Source organism: Pelophylax lessonae (assembly GCF_965119305.1).
Source record: "Pelophylax lessonae genome assembly, chromosome: 2".
NCBI classification, from domain to species: domain Eukaryota; kingdom Metazoa; phylum Chordata; class Amphibia; order Anura; family Ranidae; genus Pelophylax; species Pelophylax lessonae.
This window is the reverse complement of record NC_138769.1, coordinates 484,257,011-484,278,818: the sequence shown is the minus strand read 5'-3', so window position 1 is coordinate 484,278,818 and position 21,808 is coordinate 484,257,011. Positions and strand designations below refer to the sequence as shown.

Genomic DNA, 21,808 nt, shown 5'->3' with positions numbered 1-21,808 from the left:
CTCCGAGACCCTTTTGTTTCTCAAGATATAGGCTTCAACAGCCATGCTGTTGAAGCTAGGGTTTGAGAAACAGGATGAGATAGCAGGTCTCACCGGTTTGGAAATGGTCAAGAATTCTAAATATATCTTTGTGTCAAGATTTTTCAGGACCATTTTTGTGCAATGAGAATCCCTGATTCCTTTTCTTGCTCTATTTTGCGAAGCAGTCGAGGCAGAAATCACACTGGAGGAAAGGCATTGCCTAGCTTGGCCAGTAATACCTTGTCCCTTGCCATTAATAGGAAGAACTCCTTGTACAGCCTGGAGTTCAGGATTTCCACATCCAGAGTCCCCCATATCTGAAATATCACCAAACAAGACAAGTACATCGCTCAGGATAGTGGAGCCATTGTGTAAAGATGGGAACTGTTTTCCGGGTGCCCAAGCTGAGGTGTCCTCTCCAACACCACAGGACAATACGTCAAGACAAAAAGGACAGCCGGCAACTCTGTATTCCTCCAAATTCTTTATTGTTACATCCCAGTGAGTAAAAGGTAGTGGCTAATGCATTTCAGCAATAGGTCTTGGTCACAGCATCAAGGCCTATTGCTGAAATGTGTTAGCCACTACCTTTTACTCACTGGGATGTGAAATAAAGAATTTGAAGGAATACAGTGTTGCCAGCTGTCCTTTTTATCTACCATATCAGGCTGAAGATACGGGGTGAAGAACTCATTCTCTCTTGGTTCAGGTGGTGACAACTAAGGTAATTTTTCTTCCAATCGTCCCCTTCTGGAATGTGGACAGCAAAGTTCACTGGGCAGTGTTTTTCCATCCATGCGGATAATCAGGCTTGCTTCCTTAAAGGCTGCATGACTACTGGTGCCCCACTTGTAAATGATGTAGGACCCAGAAACGTACTTGTCTGAATGCATCTGTTTTGGGTGTCCCTGAAGAAGGAAAGCCAAGTGGTGCAGTGTCTCTTTACTTGCTATAAACTTCGAAATATTGATTTGGAGCTTGGATTCCTCTGGTGAACATGTTCCCTGAACTGTGAGAGATTGGAACACTCCTTTCCAGACTGGCATCTGTTATCACTTTCCAGTGGTATAGTAAAAACAACTTCTCCATTGTTGTGTTGGAGAGACCTTGACTAGAATTAGGCAAATGGATTATCCTTGAAGGTGGCCACTATGAGCCCCAGAACTTTTAGTGGATTTCAGAGGGATGCTAGTTTATTATTAAGGTCCGAGTGTGAGATCTGAGAGAGAACGGTTTGCTTTCTGGAAGACTTTTGATTGGGCTGTGTCTACTGGAGGATTCTCGTGTGGAATTGAGCGAAAGGGACCGCTTTGAAGGACGACACCATCAGTCCCAGAACTCTCATACAGGTCCGAAGGGATGACGATTTGCTGGATATTAACAGCTGAATCACAGTTTTTGGAGTTTCTCCGGAGGAAGAAACACCCTGGCTGAGGACAAGTCCAAAGTCAGGCCCAGATAGTTCGGTCTCATGGAAGGGACCAGGGACGACTTCTGAAGGTTCAGAATCCACCTCCTCCAGAGCTCTCATTGTGATATCCAAATTTGTCACCAGCACTGTGGGAGACTCCACACGGAGAAGCAGATCGTCCAGGTAACCCAGGACTGATATACTCCGCTGTCGTAACAGCGCCAGGACCGGAGCCAACTCCTTTGTGAGGACCCGGGGAGCAGAGGCGAGAACAAAGGGTAACAAATAATATTCCTCTCCCACGGCAAAGCGCAGAATCTGTTGATGTCCTTCACATATTGGGATGCGAAGGTAGGCATCTTTCATGATTATGGAGGCCAGGAAATCCCCCTAATGTAAGGAAGTTACCACCAGGCGAATGGATTCAATCTTGAATTTTTGAACTCGCACAAAGCAATTCAATGCCTTCAGGTCCAGGATTGGACGCACCTTGCCTTCCTTCCTTGGGACTGTAAACAGGTTTGAATAAAAGCCCTGTAAACGTTTCCGAAGACAGAACCGGAACGATTACTCCCTGTAGTATCAGGTCATGTACCCCCCCCCCCAAAGAGAGCCTGTAAGTGATCCGGTAGGACAGATTGAAACTCGATCTTGTACCCAGACCGTATGACCTCGCAAACCCATTTGTCTTGTATCTGGGATAGCCACGGGTCCGGAGTTCCCCCACCCCAGATACGGGTGAGGACGTGCCTTCAGGACAAAGGGGTCTTGACCCTCAGGTCTGGAGAAACTACATTTTTGTTTGCCAGACCTGGGTCGCTTGTCAAATGACCCTGAGGGACGAAAAAAAAATGTATGTGCTGAAAAGGAGGGGCCCTGTCTGCGACATGGTTCCTTACCCTTGTTAGCCTGTGGGAGAAAGGTACTCTTACCCCCTGTGAGACCTTTGATAATGTCATCCAGGGTAGCCCCAAACAGGCAATCTCCTTTTAAAGGCAAATCAGTCAACGCCTTCTTCGAGGTCTGATCCGCAGACCTTTAGCCAAAGTATACATCAGAGGACCACTGCCGAAACCGACAGTCGGCCCAAAATGGGAGCAGCATCGAGCACAGCATCACAAACCAATTGCAGCCCCTGCACCAACTGGTCCAACAGCTCCGCAAAGGCAGGGGGAAGTGGTTCCCCTCCAGGTTACGCCCATTCAGTCAAGGTTTGCGAGACCAGGGCAACCGTAAACACTGGTCTTAGTGCAGACCCCGCCAGGGAGTACATATTGCGGGACACAGACTCTGCCATTCTATCTGCCGGAACCTTAAAGGATGGGGAATCCTCCACTGGGGTCATGGTAGCATTATTCAGTCTTGAGACTGAAGGGTCCACCGTAGGTGGCACAGTCCAGTTCTTTATATGGGACTCCTCAAAGGGGTAGTGTCTAGCAATACGCTTAGGCACCCCAGGGGAATGCTTTGGGTGGTCCCATTCTTTTTTGAGCATGTTGTCAAAATACACAGGAAAGTGAAAAACCTTTGCCGCTCTGGATGGCTTGTGAGTGCCAAACGTAACCTGTGCCGCAGTCGCAGTTACGTCCTCCATTTTTAGGGTTTCACGAACAGATACAACCAGTGTGTCCACCAGTGCCTATTCTTGCGTGGTGGTGGAGGTGGAGATGTCATCCTCAATATCAGAGGAGAGAGGGCACGAGGTAGTAGACCCGGCAGGGAGACCCGTGTCTGTGGTGGTTGAATCAGATTGGGAATCTGAGACATCAGATGAAGCAGGGGTAGGCGGAGGGCGTTTTTTGGCACCTCGCCCTTTAAAGGCCACCTCCACCCGGGACACAAAGGATTCCAGGATCGCCAAAAGTGCATCTACGGATAGCTGGGATCCGGAGGGCCCTGCGACCTCCTTGAGGGGGTCAGGTGGGGACACTTGTTCTGCAGGGTCCACGTTTCACCAGGGGAACCTGTCAGGAAAAGTGTTTTTTTTTTTGAGAACGTCATACCGTGCTACAGCGCCCCCCAGAGGTCAGGCAGAGTGCACTGAAGACCCCCAGACTCACCATCCTCACCAAAGATGCACCAGGAGGCTCAGAACTTCTGCACAGCACAAGTCTGCAGTGATCTCTATCCACAGAGAAAGATCTGAGTATCAGCACTAAAGTATAGGGAGGGGCTCCACCACGAAAAAAAATGCCTCTAGGAACTCATATAACATGGCCGTCAGTGATTCTAAACAGAAATCCACCGCATAATGGCCGCCGGGTGTACCAATATGGCCGCCAAATCATGCAGAGCACATGGGCTACAAAAAAAAAAAAAAAGGCAGCCTGTGAAGCTACTGAGGGCAGAGGGACAGGTAGGTGTGGGGGGGGGGGGTGATTGACAGGACGGAGGGGAACGAGGGGTTGTGAGGGTCCAGCCACCCGAGGGGGCCCCATTATTTTCCAGGATTGCCTTAACCCTCTTAGGCATGGAGTTCACCCAAGTCACCTTGGGCATTGACCACGCAAATCTTGTAGAGATTTCTTAGGTGACTTTGCTGATTTGCTTTAATTTTTATGTCTTAGTCTTAAAATAATAATTATACTTGGGGATTTTAATATACACTTTAGCACTTTAAACTCCAGTTTAGCTAAAGATTTTTGGCTCTACTGGAATGTTTTGACCTAGCAATTTGTCTGCAACCCCACTCATATCAAAGGACACACCCTGGACCTTATCATTGGTAATGGCCTTTTGTCTTTTACTGCTTTTCCCTTGACTTAGGACTGTCTGACCATCAAGAACCTCTAACACCTCCATGTCTCGATCTGTAAATTATCACAACTGGGCTTCTGTTGATCAGCTCAAAAAAATAAATAAAATTGTAGAGAAAAAGTACTCCCTGTGCACGGGGAGTCATTCTACAGTACCCAACGACTAATTAACAGCCGGGAACCCTCAGCAACCAAAGAGACCAATATACAAAAAAGGAAAGGTAGTGGTGGTGAGGACCCACCTCAGAAAGGCTGCATACATAAGGGCTCACATAGGTTACCATGCAAAGCTCAATTTTATTGGTGGTGGTAGAATATACAAAAATATTAAAATTCCATAGAAAAACACTAAGATATACAGTGCAAAAATGTTGACCTTGAGAACCCAAGTGGGTATCAATAGGCAAAAAGATGGTATTACACACGCTACAGTCCCCCCCTCCCCCCAAGACTAAAAAGCCAGACACAGCACAGAATCCCAGATGTAGGGAGTGACCAGTCACCAAGTGATTATTGGTCACTACTACCTACTCTAGGGATAGGTGCTAGGCATGCCAAAATGCGTTCACAATGTAACCATGCGGTTATCCATGTTCAACAGCTGTAAGCTATATATGTAACTGCAGGGTGGCCACAGTCCGTAGGTTCCTTAAAATATGCTGAGTTGATGATGCAGACATTGGGCTGTAAAATATATCACTATCCATATAATTATATCTTGATCTCATAGCACATGTCACAATTCAACATGGTCACCCTAAAATTAGGGGGATAGGGATCAATAGTCCACTCTGGATGGAATCAAACTCATGCAGACATCAGCGGGGCACCATGAAGATGCAGCTGTCCAGTCAAATTGTCTCATGTGATCCAGACTGAAGTAATGTTCGGTATAGGGAGTGGGTGGGTAGGGAGAAAAATAAAACAGGCTTGATATAATGAATGTGCTGCAAAGCACGTAATCCAGGCTCACTGGGTGGCTGGTACATGAAGACTATCCAACTCATGAACATTCAACTTAGTGGTAAGTCCATCATCGCTTATCTGCAGCTCATAAACAGTATTGCAGGCAACATAGCCTAATGGCGGCTTTTGGTCATGAATAAGTTTTCAATGGAAAATATAGGAACCGTCTTACCAGTTCTCCTCAACACCACTACAGACCAGCCAACTTGCACCACATACTTGTGTCCATGCCGATTTGTTGCTCAAATGAAGATGCAGATGGTATCCGACAGGGTATAGATCGTACCCACCACAGTGCTTCAAACCGCCTGTTCCTAGAAGGCCCCTATTCTGCGGGGTAACGGATCAATTCCCAATGTAAGCCACACCACATTGTCCTCCATAACCCGGAAATAAGTCCTCACATGTAGCATATAGACCTCAGCTGCACCAACTGCAGTATTGGCTGTGAACATGGTGAAGTGATAGAGCGAAGGTAGTAGGGTGGGACGTCAGGCGTGTGACGTCAGCGCGTTTCGCGTGTGTGACGCACACTTCCTCAGGACCGTCTGCATCATCAACTCAGCATATTTTAAGGAACCTACAGACTGTGGCCACCCTGCAGTTACATTATATAGCTTACATGGATAACAGCATGGTTACATTGTGAATGCATTTTGGCATGCCTAGTATCTATCCCTAGAGTAGGTAGCAGTGACCAATAATCACTTGGTGACTGGTCACTCCCTACATCTGGGATTCTGTGCTGTGTCTAGGTGTTTGTCCTGGGGGGGGGGGGGGGGGGGAACTGTAGCGTGTGTAATACCATCTTTTTGCCTATTGATACCCACTTGGGTTCTCAAGGTCAACATTTTGCACTGTATATCTTAATATTTTTGTATATTCTACCACCACCAATAAAATTGAGCTTTGCACGGTAACCTATGTGAGCCCTTATGTATGCAGCCTTTCTGAGGTGGGTCCTCACCACCTCTACCTTTCCTTTTTTGTATTCTGTTGATCAGCGCAAATTTTCAAATTTGGTTACTTTCTCCCTATCCTGCGTCTCCTCTTCTGACACCCTTGTGGAAGAAAAACAGATGCCCTTAATCGGGTGCTTTTATCCTCCCTTGACACCTTTGAACTGTCTCATTCTCCTGTCTGGCTTTGTGGTAAAATTCTCACCTATGTTTAATGAAAGCAGTCTCACAGAAATTGGAGCATAAATGGGGCCTGACTGTCCATTATCAGGTTTGGAAGGACCATTTGTGTGACTAAGGGTAAATAGAGACTGCTAGGTCAAACTATTTCTCCCATTCTATTGAAAGAAAAAAAAATAAAAAATCTTAGCAACCCTAGACAACTCTTTTGCATCATTGACAGATTAATAAAACCTCATAGTCCCTCCACACTACCAGCCTTAACCCAGTTCGGTAACCCATTCCAAAAATTTTTTTCTCCACATAAATTGACAAAATAAGGCATCAAATTCTTAGCACGTCACATGTTTCAGTCACATCACTTCCTGGCCCACCTAGTTTTACTGGTTCTTCTCTCTCCAACTCCTCTCTACTTGGCTCTGCATCACTGATTAAAGTGGTCTCTAATATGAAATCTTGTACCTGCATACTTGATCCTATTCCCACCCATTTATTTAAATCCTGTTTTGTTCTCTATGCCCTATTATTCTCAATATCATAAACGACTCCCTTAGCACTGGTTTTGTACCAACCATTCTCAAAACTGTCATCACCCCTGTACCAAAAAAACCTAACATGGCTCTGGACAATTTGAACAGCTTTTGCACAATATCTAACTTACCCTTCCTTGCCAAGATACTTGAGCAGGCTGTGATATTGGTTACCTAATCACCTGACTTTAAAAAAACTTATTTGAACTACTCCAATCTTGTTTTTGGCAACGCAAAGCACAGAAACCTCCTTGGTCAAAGTCACTAATGACCTTCTGTTTACTTCTGATTCCGGCTCACTACTATTCTGCTGGATCTTAGTTCTGCCTTAGATACTGTAGACCACAATCTCTTACTCTCTCACCTTGAAACCATATTTAGAGTCTCAGAAGCGGCACTGAAATGGATTAAGTCAAATCTCACTGATCGCTGTCACTTTGTTTCTCTTGGTGGATTCCAATATGAAGTTGGTCCAGTCAAGTACGGTGTTCCTTAGGGCCCATTTTTGGGTCCCTTACTTTTTAGCATTTACATGTTTCTGTTTGGCCAACTGCTTAGATCTCGTGGGCTCAGTTATCTCTTCTATGCTGATGACACTCAAGATATACACCCACACTAAACTGTATTCTACTTTGGCCACTTCTCTCCTAACTGTATTTGTGATATAAAAACTTGGATAGCCCTTCATTTCCTTCAGTTAAACTGTGACAAGCCTGAAGTCACGCCTATTGACACCCCCATCAATTATGTAAGGCCAGTTCCAATAGCTTATCTGTACATGGCACTGTACTGGAGTTTCAGTCTAAATTGAAAAGTCTAGGGGTGATATGTGATGATAATTTAACCTTTGATCCATATATACAAAATTTTGTTGGAACATTTTTTTTTTTTTCACTTGAGAAACATTGCTCGGCTGTGTCCTATGCAATTATACACTGTAGCTGAAAAGCAGATTCAGGTTTCACATAGACTTTAGGTTCCTCTTGCTTACCTATAAGGCTCTTTATGGCTTGGCACTGTATTATCTCTCTGAACTTTTATCAACTTACTTTACCCCTCATAACCTCCACTCATCATATTCTGGTCTTCTGTTTCTCTCCTCGATGGGAGACATAGCCTTCTCCTGCTATGCTCCAAAACTCTGGAATTTACTTCCAAAGCACATCAGATTGTCATCTTCTTTAAGCTCATTCCAATCAAATCTAAAAATGTTTTTCTTTAGACAAACATTCACTTAATTGTCCCTTTTTCCTATATGCTATCCTATGTATTCCTTGTAAAGCGTTTTGAGAAGCTACCTTTAAAGGAGCTATATAAAATAAAGTGTATTATTATTAACTAGCTTTAGATTAAGTGTCCTTCCTACCTGTTTCATCTGTGTGAAATGTAGAAACATTAACATATATCTCATATATTAAAAGTAATTTAAAAATTATTGATTTTTTTTTTTTTTCCAAATGGTAAACCCAATAATGTGAAATGTCAGCATTTCTGTATTGATTCAAAACAAACAAAATACCTTTAAAGCCATCTGGATAAACTTCAGGTAGAAATTTAGTAGTGATATCGCCTTTGATAAAACGAGAATTAATGATCACCTCACGAAGTAAAGGAATATTGTGAGTCACACCTAAAAAGCAAAACACAAGAAATAAATTCAGCAACTGTAGAAAATGCAGTTACTTGAGCCAAGCTTTTCACAATATGTAGAAACTGCTAAGACACACAGGGGCTGATTTAAAAAAAAGCAAATAGGTTGTGCACTTTGCAAGTGCAGTTTCTTACAGAGCTTAGTAAATGAGGTACAGCTTCACTAATTTAGGCAATCACATGGAAGGAAATAAAAAGGAAAAAAACAGCATGTTTACTTGCACATGATTGCATCATGAAAGTCAGCAGAGCTTCCTCATTTAATAAGCTCTGGAGCAACTACACTTGCAAAGCACACAGTCTTTTCACCTTAAATTAACCACCACAGTATTTCTAATAGAGAATAAACTTGTTACAGAGTCAGTGGGCTAACAACACAAAACAGCTTCAAGCGAACATGTTCTTCATTTTAAACTTACAAAAGTAAAGATTCTGTTTAACAGCCAGCACACGACGCATACAAATAAAAGGAGTAAAGCTGGGTACACACACGATCTGAATAACGGGTGGTTCAGCAGGAAGCGGTCAACATTTGGGCAGCATGTACAGCTGGCTGTCTGATACGGGCATGCTGGAAAACCATTAGCGGGTCAGCGCTGGCAGCTAAAGGCTCAGAATACAAAGGCACAGTGGGGAAGATTGCCACACAAACATTACGTGTGGTAGTACGGAAACCTGTCCGTTTTTGTTTTTTTTTTCGTTCAGCCCAATGGGGGTTCAAAAAAAAATTGAATTTTTGTAAGAACTTATCGTAAAATTCTTTTCTCCGAGTCCTCTGACAGTCACAGCCCTTCCATATGTCCTTCACTATTGGGTAATGGCGCCCTCTGCAGGAGCAGGCTAGGTAGTGGAAACTTGATAAAAAAAAGAGTTAAACAAAGACACACCTCAGCCATTCAGTGCTGCTAATCAGTTTCGTAGCAAGCAGTACAGGAAGACAACCAACCCCAAAATAGAGGGGCCGGGGCTGCCACTGTCAGAGGACTCAGAGAAAATAATTTTACAGTAAGTTCTTACAAAAACGTTATTTTCTCTTACGTCCTCTGCAGTCGCAGCCCTTACATATGTTCTTCACTGTTGGGATGTCGCAAAGCAGTGCAGGTGTGAGGGGGGGGAAAAGGCGCAGCCAAACAGCACAGCAACGTGTCAACAAGGCCAGAGAAAACTGAGCCAACAGGGCAACAAAAGCTCAACAGGAGCCAACCCCAGAACAAATAATACCCCGGGAAGAGACAAAAACATGTTGCGCTCAAAACTTTGCGGCCAAAGGAAGTATCCGAGGATGTCATTACGTTAAGCTTGTAGAATTTTGTGAAAGTGTGCACAGACGACCAGGTCGCCAATTTGCACACCTGGGCCACAGAGGCCTGATGGCGAAGAGCCCAAGAGGCATTCATTGCTCTAGTAGAATGTGCCCTCAAAGGGAAAGGAGGCACCTGACCCTTTAGTGAATAGGCCTGAACAATAGTCTGTCTGATCAATTTGGAAATGGTTGCAGCGGACACAGCTGAACCCTTTTGAGGTCCCTCGGGAAGGACAAACAGTGAATCAGACATCCTAAAAGACTCTGTGGCAGACAGGTAAACCCTGATCGCCCTAACCACATCCAAAAAATGCAAGGCAAATTCCTTGGGATGCTCGGGCTTCGCACAAAGCGAAGGCAACACAAATTTTGTCGAGGTGGAAATCCGACACCACCGTAGGGAGAAAAGACTGATTAGGTCGCAGGGCCACTTTATTCCTATGAACAACCAGATAAGGTGAACGGCAAGACAGAGCCTCCATTTCAGACACTCTGCAAGCATAGGTGACAGCCACCAGAAAGGCCACTTCCTGGGACAATACAGGCAGAGCTATTTCTCTGATGTTCGCAAAGGGAGGCTGTTGCAAAACCAAATTCAGGTCCCACGGAGGCAACTGAGCTCTCCGCGGGGGAGCCAGATGACGCACCCCTTGAATAAAGGTGCGGATCGAGGAATTAGTCGCCAAGCAACGCTGGAAGAAAATGGCTAAGGCCGACAACTGACCTTTGAGCGTGCCCAGCGCCAAACATAGTTCCACACCTTCCTGCAGGAAAGCCAAAACCCTTGCCATCAAAAAGGAGCGAGGATGAAACCCTTGCGACTCACACCAGGCAATGTACGCCTTCCAGGTGCGATGGTAAATCTTCCTGGAGGTAGCCTTCCGAGCCCTCAGCAAGGTAGGAATGACAGCATCAGAGAGACGTCTGTCTCGCAACACCTAGATTTCAACAGCCACGTTGTTAATGCCAGAGACCATAAAGCAGGATGGAAGATCGGCCCTTGAAAAAAGCAGATCTTCTCTCAGAGGCAGTCACCAGGGAGGCTCGACGACCATCTGTATGAGGTCTGCGTACCAAGACCAATGATGCCAGTCTGGAGCTACCAGAATTACCTGCACCCGTTCCAACACCAACCTGCGGAGGATCCTGGACAACAGTGGAATCGGAGGGAAGGCATAAATCAGCCGATACCGGTGCCAGGGCACCACCAACGCGTCCGTGGCATCCGCCAGAGGATCTCAGGCCCTTGCCAGGAAGCTTCCCACCTTTTTGGGAATGGGACGCTAACAGATCCACATCTGGAGTGCCCCACCGGGCACACAGGAGGTGGAACAACTCCGGATGCAGGGACCATTCCCCTGATCCAAGGACTGATGACTCAGATAGTCTGCCTGCCAGTTCTCCATTCCAGGAATGTGAAAAGCAGAGATAGCTGGAACGTGCCCCTCGGCCCAAGACAGGATCACGGCCACTTCCTTTGCCGCCCGGGCACTCTTGGTGCCCCCTTGGTAAATGATGCAAGCCATGACCGCGGCATTGTCCATTTGAACACGAACCGGGCGACCTCACAACTGAGTCGTCCAATTGAGCAGGCAGCGTTTGATCGCCCTGAGCTCCAGGACCCTTATCGGTAAGGAGGATTCCTCCGTCGAGCACATGCCCTGTGCACACAGAGTGTCCAGAACTCCACCTCAGTCCGTCAGGCTGGCATCTGTGGTGATCACCATCCACAACAGAAGCAGAAATGACTTGCCCTAGTTCAGAGCTGGTGACCGGAGCCACTACGAAGGCTCCGACCTAGGGAGGTGGCGTAAACATATCCTCCTGTCCAAAGATTGAGGATCCCTGTTCCACTTGGCCAGAATCTCTGCTTGCAGAGTTCTTGTGTGAAACTGAGCAAACGGGATCGCTTCGAAAGCCGAAACCATCAGCCCCAGGGACCTCATGCAGGCCCGGAGGGAGGAGAGATCATTGTCCCTGAGGGGCCTGATCTCGCCCTGTAATGTCCGAAGTTTGACCTCCGGGAGAAACACCTTTGCCTCAGCGGAGTCCAAGACCATGCCCAGGCAACTCAGGGGGACTGACGGGATCAGAGCCGACTTCTGTAAATTGATGGTCCACCCGAACTCCTGGAGCGTCTGAACCGTGACTGTCAGATCGCTCGTCAGAGTGGCACACAAGCTCGCCCTCAATAGGTCGCCCAGATAACCGAGGACCGCAATCACCCTCTTGCACGGCAGAGCCAGTACCTGGGCCAAAACCATGGTAGAGACCAATGGGAGCTGAAGCTAGACCAAAGGGCAATGTCACAAACTGAAAGTGGCCTCCGCCACATTGAAGGGGAGATACCGCTGCGACTCAAAGACACTACCACTGACCGGGTTGATTCCATACGGACCTTCTGCGCCCGCATAAGCGGTTCAGAGACTTAAGGTCCAGAATCGGACGCACTGTGCCCTCTTTTCTGGGCCCCGTGAACAGGTTAGAATAGAACCTGCAAAACCTGCCCCGCTGAGGAACCGGTATAACAACTCCTTGAGCAAGAAGACCTTGAACAGCCCCCTTGAGATCTCGTAAACAAACGGGAGACAGACAGAGATTTGATGAAACCTGTCTGCGGGGCGAAATCGAAATTCAATCTTGTACCCTGAACAAATCAGTTTGTGAACCCACCTGTCCCGGATATGGGACAACCAGGGTTCCTGAAAGCAATGCAGATGTCCCCCCACCCCTGAAAACGGATGAGGACGTCCCTTCAGGCGGAGGAAGACTGGGCTGCAGCACAGGACTATCCAGCCTTGGGCTTACCAGATCAGGGTGTCTTGTTTCCGCTGGAGGCCTTGAAGGTTGTACCTTTGGCCTGCGCCCCTAAGGCACGAAAAGGCCCCCGATGAGCCTTGGAGGGACCCCACTGCGCGTGGGGTGATTTACCCTTTGCGGCTTGGGGCTGGAAGGTACTCATACCCCCTGTGAGACCCTTGACAATCTCACCCAAGGGGTCCCCAAGAAGTAATTCCCCCAAGTAAGGGACATCAGACACAGTCTTTTTGGAAGCATGGTCAGCAGACCAGCTCTTCAACCAAAACCGTGCAGCGGATTGCGACCCCTACCGCGGACAACCATGCGACCAGAGGATCCTCGTCCAGGGCCGCGTCACACAGGAACACCATGGCTTGGGGCATTTTGTCCACCAGGGACATAAGAGTGGGAGGGACCGACTCCGCCACCAAGTTGTGTTTAAGCACTTTGACCCATTCCGTAACCGTCTGTGAAACCAGCACGGAAGCGAAAACAGGCTTGAGGAGGGAGCCCGCCACCAAATAAATATGGGGGGAAAGAGACTCTGCACGCCTATCCATTGGATCTTTAAACACTGGGGAGTCCACCAAGGGGCACCACCGTGGATTTATTCAACCTGGAAACAGTGTGGTCCACCCTAGGTGACACCATCCAGCGATTGTTAACGGGGTCCATAAAAGGATAGCGGCGTTGAAAAACGCTTAGGCACCGCCAGCATGTGCTTAACGCGGTACCACTGTACATTTACAATGTTGTGAGACCCCTCAGGACAGGGGAAAACCTGACCCGACTTCTGGGCTGTGCGGGACACGAAGGAAACCCGCTGACCTGACTGGGTGGGCTCATCAATATTCACAGTTCCCGCGCTGCAGCGGAGGAGGACTCCTCCATCCCCCCTTCTAAATGTGCGGACTGGAACCCCTCAGGGGGGCGCTGTCCGTGGCAACCATATCAGGCTCTGAATCAGAGAGGGCATTGGTCGGTACTGAACAGTACACTGTGACATCATTTGGCAAGCCAAAGTAGCAATCGCTGCAGGTAAAGGTGCTGACGACAAGTGCTCCACATGTTCCGGAAGCGCAAAAACAGACCAGCGGGGAAATAGTTAACCTAGGACTCCATTTTGACAGTACTACAAAAAACGGGACACTGGCCCCTTAAATAGGCGAGTTTGCGGTCTGCACCGCCGGCGGAGTTCCCCTTTATATTGTTAGATTATCTGAGGGAGCAGTGGTTTTTAGGAAAAAAAAACACCCCAAAAAGCATTAAAAAACCCCTAAGTGATAGAAACATATGAAAACGAAACCGCTCACCCCTGCAGCAACTGAAGATGGATGGAGGAAGTGACATCGTCCACTAGAGGCAGAAAAGCGCACTGAGCCACACAAAAATGGATACCTAATAGAAGTCCATGGGGAAAAGTCAAAGGGAAAACGGCCCGCCGCCCTAACAGATCGGCTACCCGCATCCAATATGGCGCCAATTAGCAAACAATGGCTGCTGCCCTTACTGTGAGTCTGCCCAGCATGCCCTCATCCAAAATGGCGGTGGAAAAAACGGCGCCAAACAGTCAGGAATGCAGGACCCTGGCCACCGCGGGAATCCACAGGAAAGCCCCCCCCCCCAGGACAAGGTAAAAGCCAACCCCCCCACGCAGCGTTTGCCACAAAAGCACCCCCAGAGGGAGCACCACAGAGATTGCATGCTCTGACATCCCCATGGTGTGGGCCCACATAACCCCCCCCCCAGATGACTGTCCCAGGGACACGGGGGTAGCATCACTCACCGCACCATGGAACATGGGCTCTGTCCGATACGGGTCACCTCCCACCCTGAGAGGCCTTCCAGGGTTGATGCATCCCGGCGAAGAAAATCCCTCCGCCAACTCATCCCCATACGTCGGGGCACCGTCGTGGCGAGGCCTGGGCGGACCACAACCTGTGCACGCTCGTAGGCCTGGCTGGGAAACCATAAGGATCTAGAGTATCCAGTGCGAGGTCCATCCCGGCTGTTGCTTGTAGTTCTCCAGGAGGATCCCCCTTACTAGCTAGCGATAGTGAGTGAGCCCCCCTCAAATATAACCGAAGTTAAATAGAATCAGTGGAAAAATAGAGGAAAAAAGGGGTATGGCGCTGCCTAAATGAATAATTGAATTGTGTTATATAAAGAATGTGTCATCGGTAAATGAATAAATAGATGAATTAAAATCTTATATAAGACATATAAAATATATGGTGGTAATGTGTAACAGTCCATATAAATAAATGAATAGATACAAAAGCAATGTGCACAGTATGACATATACAGGCGGACCAAGATAAGGTGACTAGTGCCGTAAAGTGTAAACACACTGGACTATAGTAAATAGTGGTGAATCCTAGGTGAATAAATATAGTTCAAAAAAGGATAAAAAATTGTAAAATAATATAACCATAAATATTAACCATAAATATCTAGTAGATGAGTAGGTATATCAAAAGTGTGAATCAATAAGAAGGTGACCCAGATAATAAATTAATATGATTAAAATAAGGTGACAGTGTGCACAAATATAAATATAAATATAGTAAATAACAATGTACAGCATATATATGGTGACTATATATTAGTAATGGGAGCAGTCCATATATATCATGCAACTCAGCCAGTGAATCCTCAAATAGTGATGGCAGTGATGACCCTGTGGTGGGATTATAAATATCAATAATAACTATAATGGCTGCTGCTGATAAGAAAGGGGGATGCCTTTAAAAACGATAAAAGAGTGATGTATCAGCGCTGCTTGGTGTAATATATTAAATATTTTTAAATTATCAAAGGGTATCTCAATTCCACTATTATTGTGCTAATAAATAAAAATAATGTGCTAGTGTTAAATTATAAGTAACTATCATAAATTCATATCAACAACTTTACATCTCAAATTCATATAAATAAATAAAGTGCTTCAGTGATTGTGATTAAATAAATTATAAGAAATACATCATAAAAAAGTTCATATAATATCCAAAAGTGCTGAGTGTCAGTCTTTGTGCAATCCCAAGCGCTGGCATTTTATATTTATTATCTTAAAATATTTTTACATAGTTAAAACATTTTTGCCTAGCAGCTATGGATTTATTTAATATGATATGAAATAATAAGTAAGAAAAAGGTAAATACTAAAGAAATATTCTCACAGAATTCTGTTAACATGGATGTGGATCACAGTTTAAAACAATTAGGGAGTACATTAGACAAACAAATTAGGTCATGGTGGGATATCACCACCTTGAGCCAATATATGAAGGAAGGTATCACACCTAGAAGGCTTCGCTGGGATATAGCCCCCAATGATGGCCTTGATACTAAGGAATTAGACAAAAGTTGGTATAACTTCTTTAATGGTTGTGAACAGAAACTTCTAGGTCTAATTGTCTCACAAAGGAAAACTAAACTAGAAATGTTAGAGAGTAAAATAAAAGGGTTGAAAGAAGTATTAGAGCCTTTCTTAGATAATAATGAATATAAAGAAAAAATGAAGAATAGGATTATATTGCCAAATTAGATAGACACGCAAAAGAAAAAAAGTTTCACAGAGATTGCAATGACTATAAACAAGGCAATGTTTATAAGTGGCAAGAGGTAAATGTGGAAACTAATGGAGAATCTAGAGAATCTACACCGGAGAGAGAAGTAGCATTCATCTTTCTAACAGAAACCCCTACTAGAACACCTATGAGTAACCCCCAGACACCAAACAGGGATAATAGGAATGGACAACCTTATCATCAGTCTCCTAGATACAATGTCCCTACCCATAACAGGTATGATCCCATTTCACCTGTAAGCCCAACACCAAGAGAATACCCCCCAAAATTACAGGTATTATGAAAATAACCTACATTACAGATCCCCACATAGAGGGGATTTTTGGGAACGGGAACATGGGAGACCCCCAGGAAGAGGATGAGGTGGTCACAGAGGGAGGGGCCAATATTGGGGCCCCTTAAGGGGACAGAATATTTGGAGACCGAGGGGTCCCTACAGAGGACCATACAGGGGCCAACCTACTCATCAACCCACAGGAGGAGAGGTAAGAAGAGAGGATGCAGAAGGGGGCAGAGGAAAAAGGAAAAGGGCATTTTTAAGTTAAGTAGTAAGGTTTTTAATGAAGAGGAATTAAAGATTTTAGATAAAGGACTGAAATATGCACCGCCCAAACAATTAACCACTTAAGCCCCGGAGGATTTGGCTGCTAAAAGACCAGGGGTTTTTTTGCGATTTTTTACTGTGTCACTTTAACGGACAATTGCGCGGTCGTGCGACACTGTACCTAAACGAATTTGACGTCCTTTTTTTCCCACAAACAGAGCTTTCTTTTGGTGGTATTTGATCACCTGTGCGATTTTTTTGATCATGCGCTATAAACAAAAAAAGAGCGTCAATTTTGCAAAAATAATATTTTTCACATTTTTTTATATGAAATTCCCCCCCAAAAAAATGTAAAAATCAAATTTTTTTTAACATTTTCGGCCAATTTGTTTTATGCTACCTATGTTTGGTAAAAAAAAAAAATCGCAAAAAGCGTATTTTGATTGGTTTGTGCAAAAGTTATCGCGTTTACTAACAAAGGGAAAGATTTTTGGTGGTTTTTTTTAACGTGTAATGGGGGCAATCTGCGATTTTTTTTTTCGGTACTGCGACATTGCGTCGGACAGATCGGACCCTTGACTGACATTTTTGACACTTTTGGGGGTACCAGTGACATTACTGCAGTAATCAGTGCTATACATATGCACTGTTACTGCAAAAATGACACTGGCAGGGAAGGGGTTAACTTTATTGGACAGGGAGGGGTTAAGTGTATCCTAGGGGCGTGCTTTCTACTGTGCAGGGACATTGCTATTGGTGTAAAAACAAAGATCAACGGTTCTACATAGTAGAACCGTCTGATCTTCATTTTTACACCAGGGAGAATGACGGGCGGCTTGTTTACATAAGCCGCTCCGCCTTTCTCCCTTCACAGGAGTGATCGTAGTGTGAGCGGCGGACATTGAGTCACTCTGCCTGGCCGGGGCTGACCGCCGCAGTATATAGTCGTGTGGCGGTCGGCAACCGGTTAAATAAATTTAAGACTTTTATTGACCTACATAAGTTTATTAGAGTTTTAAACATTAAAAAACATTTTTTTTTAAAAAAACAGTCACTAGCACTTTACAAGAGGATGTTTTTATACATAGTGGTCTAAGAAATATATCCACCTTCGACCCCAAATATACAAGTAATCAATGCTTGGTAGTATTCAAGATGATGGTGGAACAGGATCTTGACAATATCTTAATACACCCTGTTAAAGGGAGTAAGGAAATTAAACAAAGTATTAAGCAATTAGAAAAAGCTAATGATATCATCATTAGGCCGTCAGATAAAGGCGGAGGAATAGTGGTAATGGGCAAAGTGACTACATTGCAGAATTAAACCGCCTAGTTGGAGATAAGGAGACTTATACTAAGCTAAAAGGTGACCCTGTCAAAAAATTGAAAGCAATGCTGACAAAAAAGATAAAGAAGGCACAAAAAGAGGGGATTTTAGATAAAAAAAAGAGGCCAGATATTTAATACCTGATGTACCTAAAAAGCCAATAATCTATCATAATCCTAAAATACATAAATGTGTGAATAACCCACCAGGGCGTCCCATTATCAATGGAGTGGAGACCCTATATTCCAGAGTGGGGGAATATGTGCACTACTACCTCCAACCACTGGCACAGGGATGCCCGGCATACCTCAAAGATAGTAGAGATCTCATGAACCAGATTACTAATATCAAAGTAACTCTCTATACACAAATATTAAACAGAGAGATGCCAGCAAAGCAGTAAAATGGGCCTTAAAAAAAGAATGATAAACTTCCACAACAGCAAATCAACTTTTTATTAGATATTTTAAATATGGCCATGCAAAACAACTATTTTTGGCATGATGGACAATATTTTAATCAAACAAAGGGAGTTGGTCTCGTGACGTCAAGCTTGGTGTATGGTGGCAGCGGCGGCCGCAGTGGGGAGAGGCGAGGAGTGAGACTCGGGGTGATTACCGGCTCTGCTGCTGGCCTGGACCGTGTCCGCTCCTCTGTAACCGGGGCTGCATGGGAAGGACGAGCTTCTCCTGAGAGGACCGGGACAGCGCTTCAAGATTTGGGAGACATTGGCAGAAAAGGGACACTACACTGGATTGGGAACCATCTCTTGCTCGATTTAACCTATCCTATGGTGACATGTGGATTTGTGATCATTATGCGAGTGGTGCTCACTTATGAGAGTAGGTGAGCATATCTATCCGGTGAGTGGCCATTTCTTATTGTCCCCCTGCACTTGGTGGTGGATTTGTGGTGACCCGACCAGATTACACGGAGGTTTGCAGTACTTACCCAACAACTACCGTTAATAACATTGGACTTTCATGTTTATTGAAGATCTGGAAGGGGGATTGATGTTTATATTCACCCGTTAATAGACTTATGGTATTAGTCAATTAAAGACTGTGAGGACTACGTTTTTACCACACTGTTATTTTAGTGGACATCCACTGTCTATTTTAGGAACTCTTATATAGTGTTTCAGCGCTACTAGTATTCTATTGACATTGTTACCAAATATTTATATTTGTTCAAGTAGCAGCTTCAGGGGTATCATTTTATTTCCAGCAGTTGCTGGTGCTTCCTAAAGCGCGGAGATAGTCACACAGTTTGGGCGGTAACTGAGGATTATTATTTTATCATTAAAGTGGTAACCTGTAAATACTTTTAAAGGCTTTTAAAAATGTACGTAGTTTGTTGCCACTGCACAGGCGTGCGTAATTTTTAAAGCATGTCATGTTTGGTATGTATGTACTCGGCATAAAATCATCTTTTAAATTTTACCAAACAATTTGGAATTATATAGTGTATTTGTGCATTAAATTAAAAAAAAATATTTTTTTTCGCAGAAATTGCATTTGGAAAATCTGTGCGCAAATACCGTGTGCCCCAAAAAAAATTTGCAACATTCACCATTTTGTTCTGTAGGGCCTCTGCTTTAAAGAAATATATAATGTTTGGTGGGTTCAAAGTAATTTTCTAGTAAAAAAAATGTTTTTCATGTAAACAAAAAGTCACAGAAAAGGCTTGGTTTTCAAGTGGTTAGAAGAGTGGTTGATGTGTGGCTAAGATTGAGCATAAAATGATGGGACAGTTCAAACACCCCTTAAATTACCCCTTTTTGAAAAGTAGACACAGAAAGCTATTTGCTGAGAGGCATTATGAGTCCATGGAGTATTTTATATTTTGCCCTAAGTTACGGAAAGGTGACAATTTGGTTTTTATTTACACAAAGTTGTCACTAAATGGTATATTGCTCAAGCATGCCATGGGTATATGTGAAATGACACCCCAAAATACATTCTGCTGCTTCTCCTGAGTACAGGGATACCACATGTGTGAGACTTTTTGGGAGCCTAGCTGTGTATGGGACTCCGAAAAACCAATCACCGCGTTCAGGTTTTCTAATGCCCTGAATTGTGCATTTTACTTCCGCACTAGCTGTCACAGTTTCAGAGGCCCTGAAATTTCATGATAGCACAACCCCCCCCCCCCCCCAAATGACCCCATTTTGCAAAGTATTTTTATATTATTGGCATGTGTATATTTATATATACCCATGGCATGTGTGAGCAATATATCATTTAGTGACAACTTTGTGTAAAAAAACAAAAAAAATAATAATTTTCCCGGAACTTGTGGCAAAATATAAAATATTCCATTAACTCACCATGCCTCTTAGCAAATAGCTTGGAGTGTCTACTTTGCAAAATGGGGTCATTTGGGGGGGGGGGGGGGTGGGGGGGTGTGCCATCTTGAAATTTTAGGGCCTCCGAAACTGTGACAGGTAGTAAAACTGTGACAGGTAGTGCGGAGGTGAAATGCACAATTTACGCCATTAGAAAACCTGAAAGTTGTGATTGGTTTTCGGGGTCCCGTACACAGTTAGGCTCCCAAAAAGTCTCTCACATGTGGTATCCCTGTACTCAGGAGAACCAGCAGAATGTATTTTGGGGTGTCATTCCACATATACCCATGGTAACTTTGTGTAAAAAAAAAAAAAATAGAATTTTCCCAAAACTTGTGGCAAAATATAAAATATTCCATGGACTCACCATGCCACTCAGCAAACAGCTTGGGTGTTTACTTTCCAAAATGGGGTCATTTAGGGGGTTTTGTGCTATCTTGAAATTTCAGGGCCTCCGAAACTGTGATGGGTAGTGAGGAGTAAAATCAAAAATATATGCCATTAGAAAACCTGAAGATGGTGATTGGTTTCCGGGATCCTGTACACCGCTAGGCTCCCAAAAAGTCTCACACATGTGGTATCCCTGTACTCAGGAGAAGCAGCAGAATGTATTTTGGGGTGTCATTCCACATATACCCCTGTCATGTGTGAGAAATATATCTTTTAGTGAACACTTTGTGTTAAAAAAAAATGTAGTTTCCCCAAAACCTGTAGCAAAATATAAAATATTCCATGGACTCACCATGCCTCTCAGCAAACAGCTTGGGGTGTCTACTTTCCAAAATGCGGTCATTTGGGGGGGGGGGGGGGGTTGTGGTATCTTGAAATTTCAGGGCCTTCTAAACCGTGATAGGTAGTGAGAAAATGCAATAAAAATGTATGCCCTTTGAAATTCTGAAGGTGGTGATTGGTTTTCGGGGGCCTGTACACAGCTAGGCTCCCAAAAAGTCTCACATATGTGGTATCCCTGTACTCAGGAGAAGCAGCAGAATATATTTTGGGGTGTAATTACACATATACCCATGGCATGTGTGAGCAATGTATCGTTTCAATGACAATTTTGTGTAAAAAAAAAAAAAAAAAAATATATATATATATATATATATATATTTTTTAGTCATTTTTCAAACACCTGTGACAAAAAAAATGAAATATTCAATGAGCTCAACATGCCTCTCAGGACATTCCTTAGGATGTCTTCTTTCCAAAAAGTGGTCATTGGGGGGGGTTGTACTGCCCTGCCATTTTAGAACTTCATGAAATGGGATAGGCAGTCAGGAAGTAAAAGCTGAATAAATTCCAGTATTTACACCATAGTTTGTAGACGCTATAACTTTTGAGCAAACCAATAAAAATACGCTAATTTAGATTTTTTTGTCAAAGACATGTAGCTAAATACATTTTGGCCAAAATATATGACATA

The 21,808-nt window shown here is 44.4% G+C and overlaps 1 protein-coding gene across 1 annotated transcript in view; it reads right to left on the bottom strand.

Annotated features, from left to right (window-relative positions):
- Window positions 1-21,808, bottom strand: part of PCCA (propionyl-CoA carboxylase subunit alpha) — a 1,213,132-nt gene that overhangs the window by 404,892 nt on the left and 786,432 nt on the right. Inside the window, exon 17 of the mRNA XM_082247734.1 lies at window positions 8,343-8,453. Coding sequence (XP_082103860.1) covers window positions 8,343-8,453 — 111 coding nt within the window. The remainder of the gene's footprint in view (window positions 1-8,342; window positions 8,454-21,808) is intronic.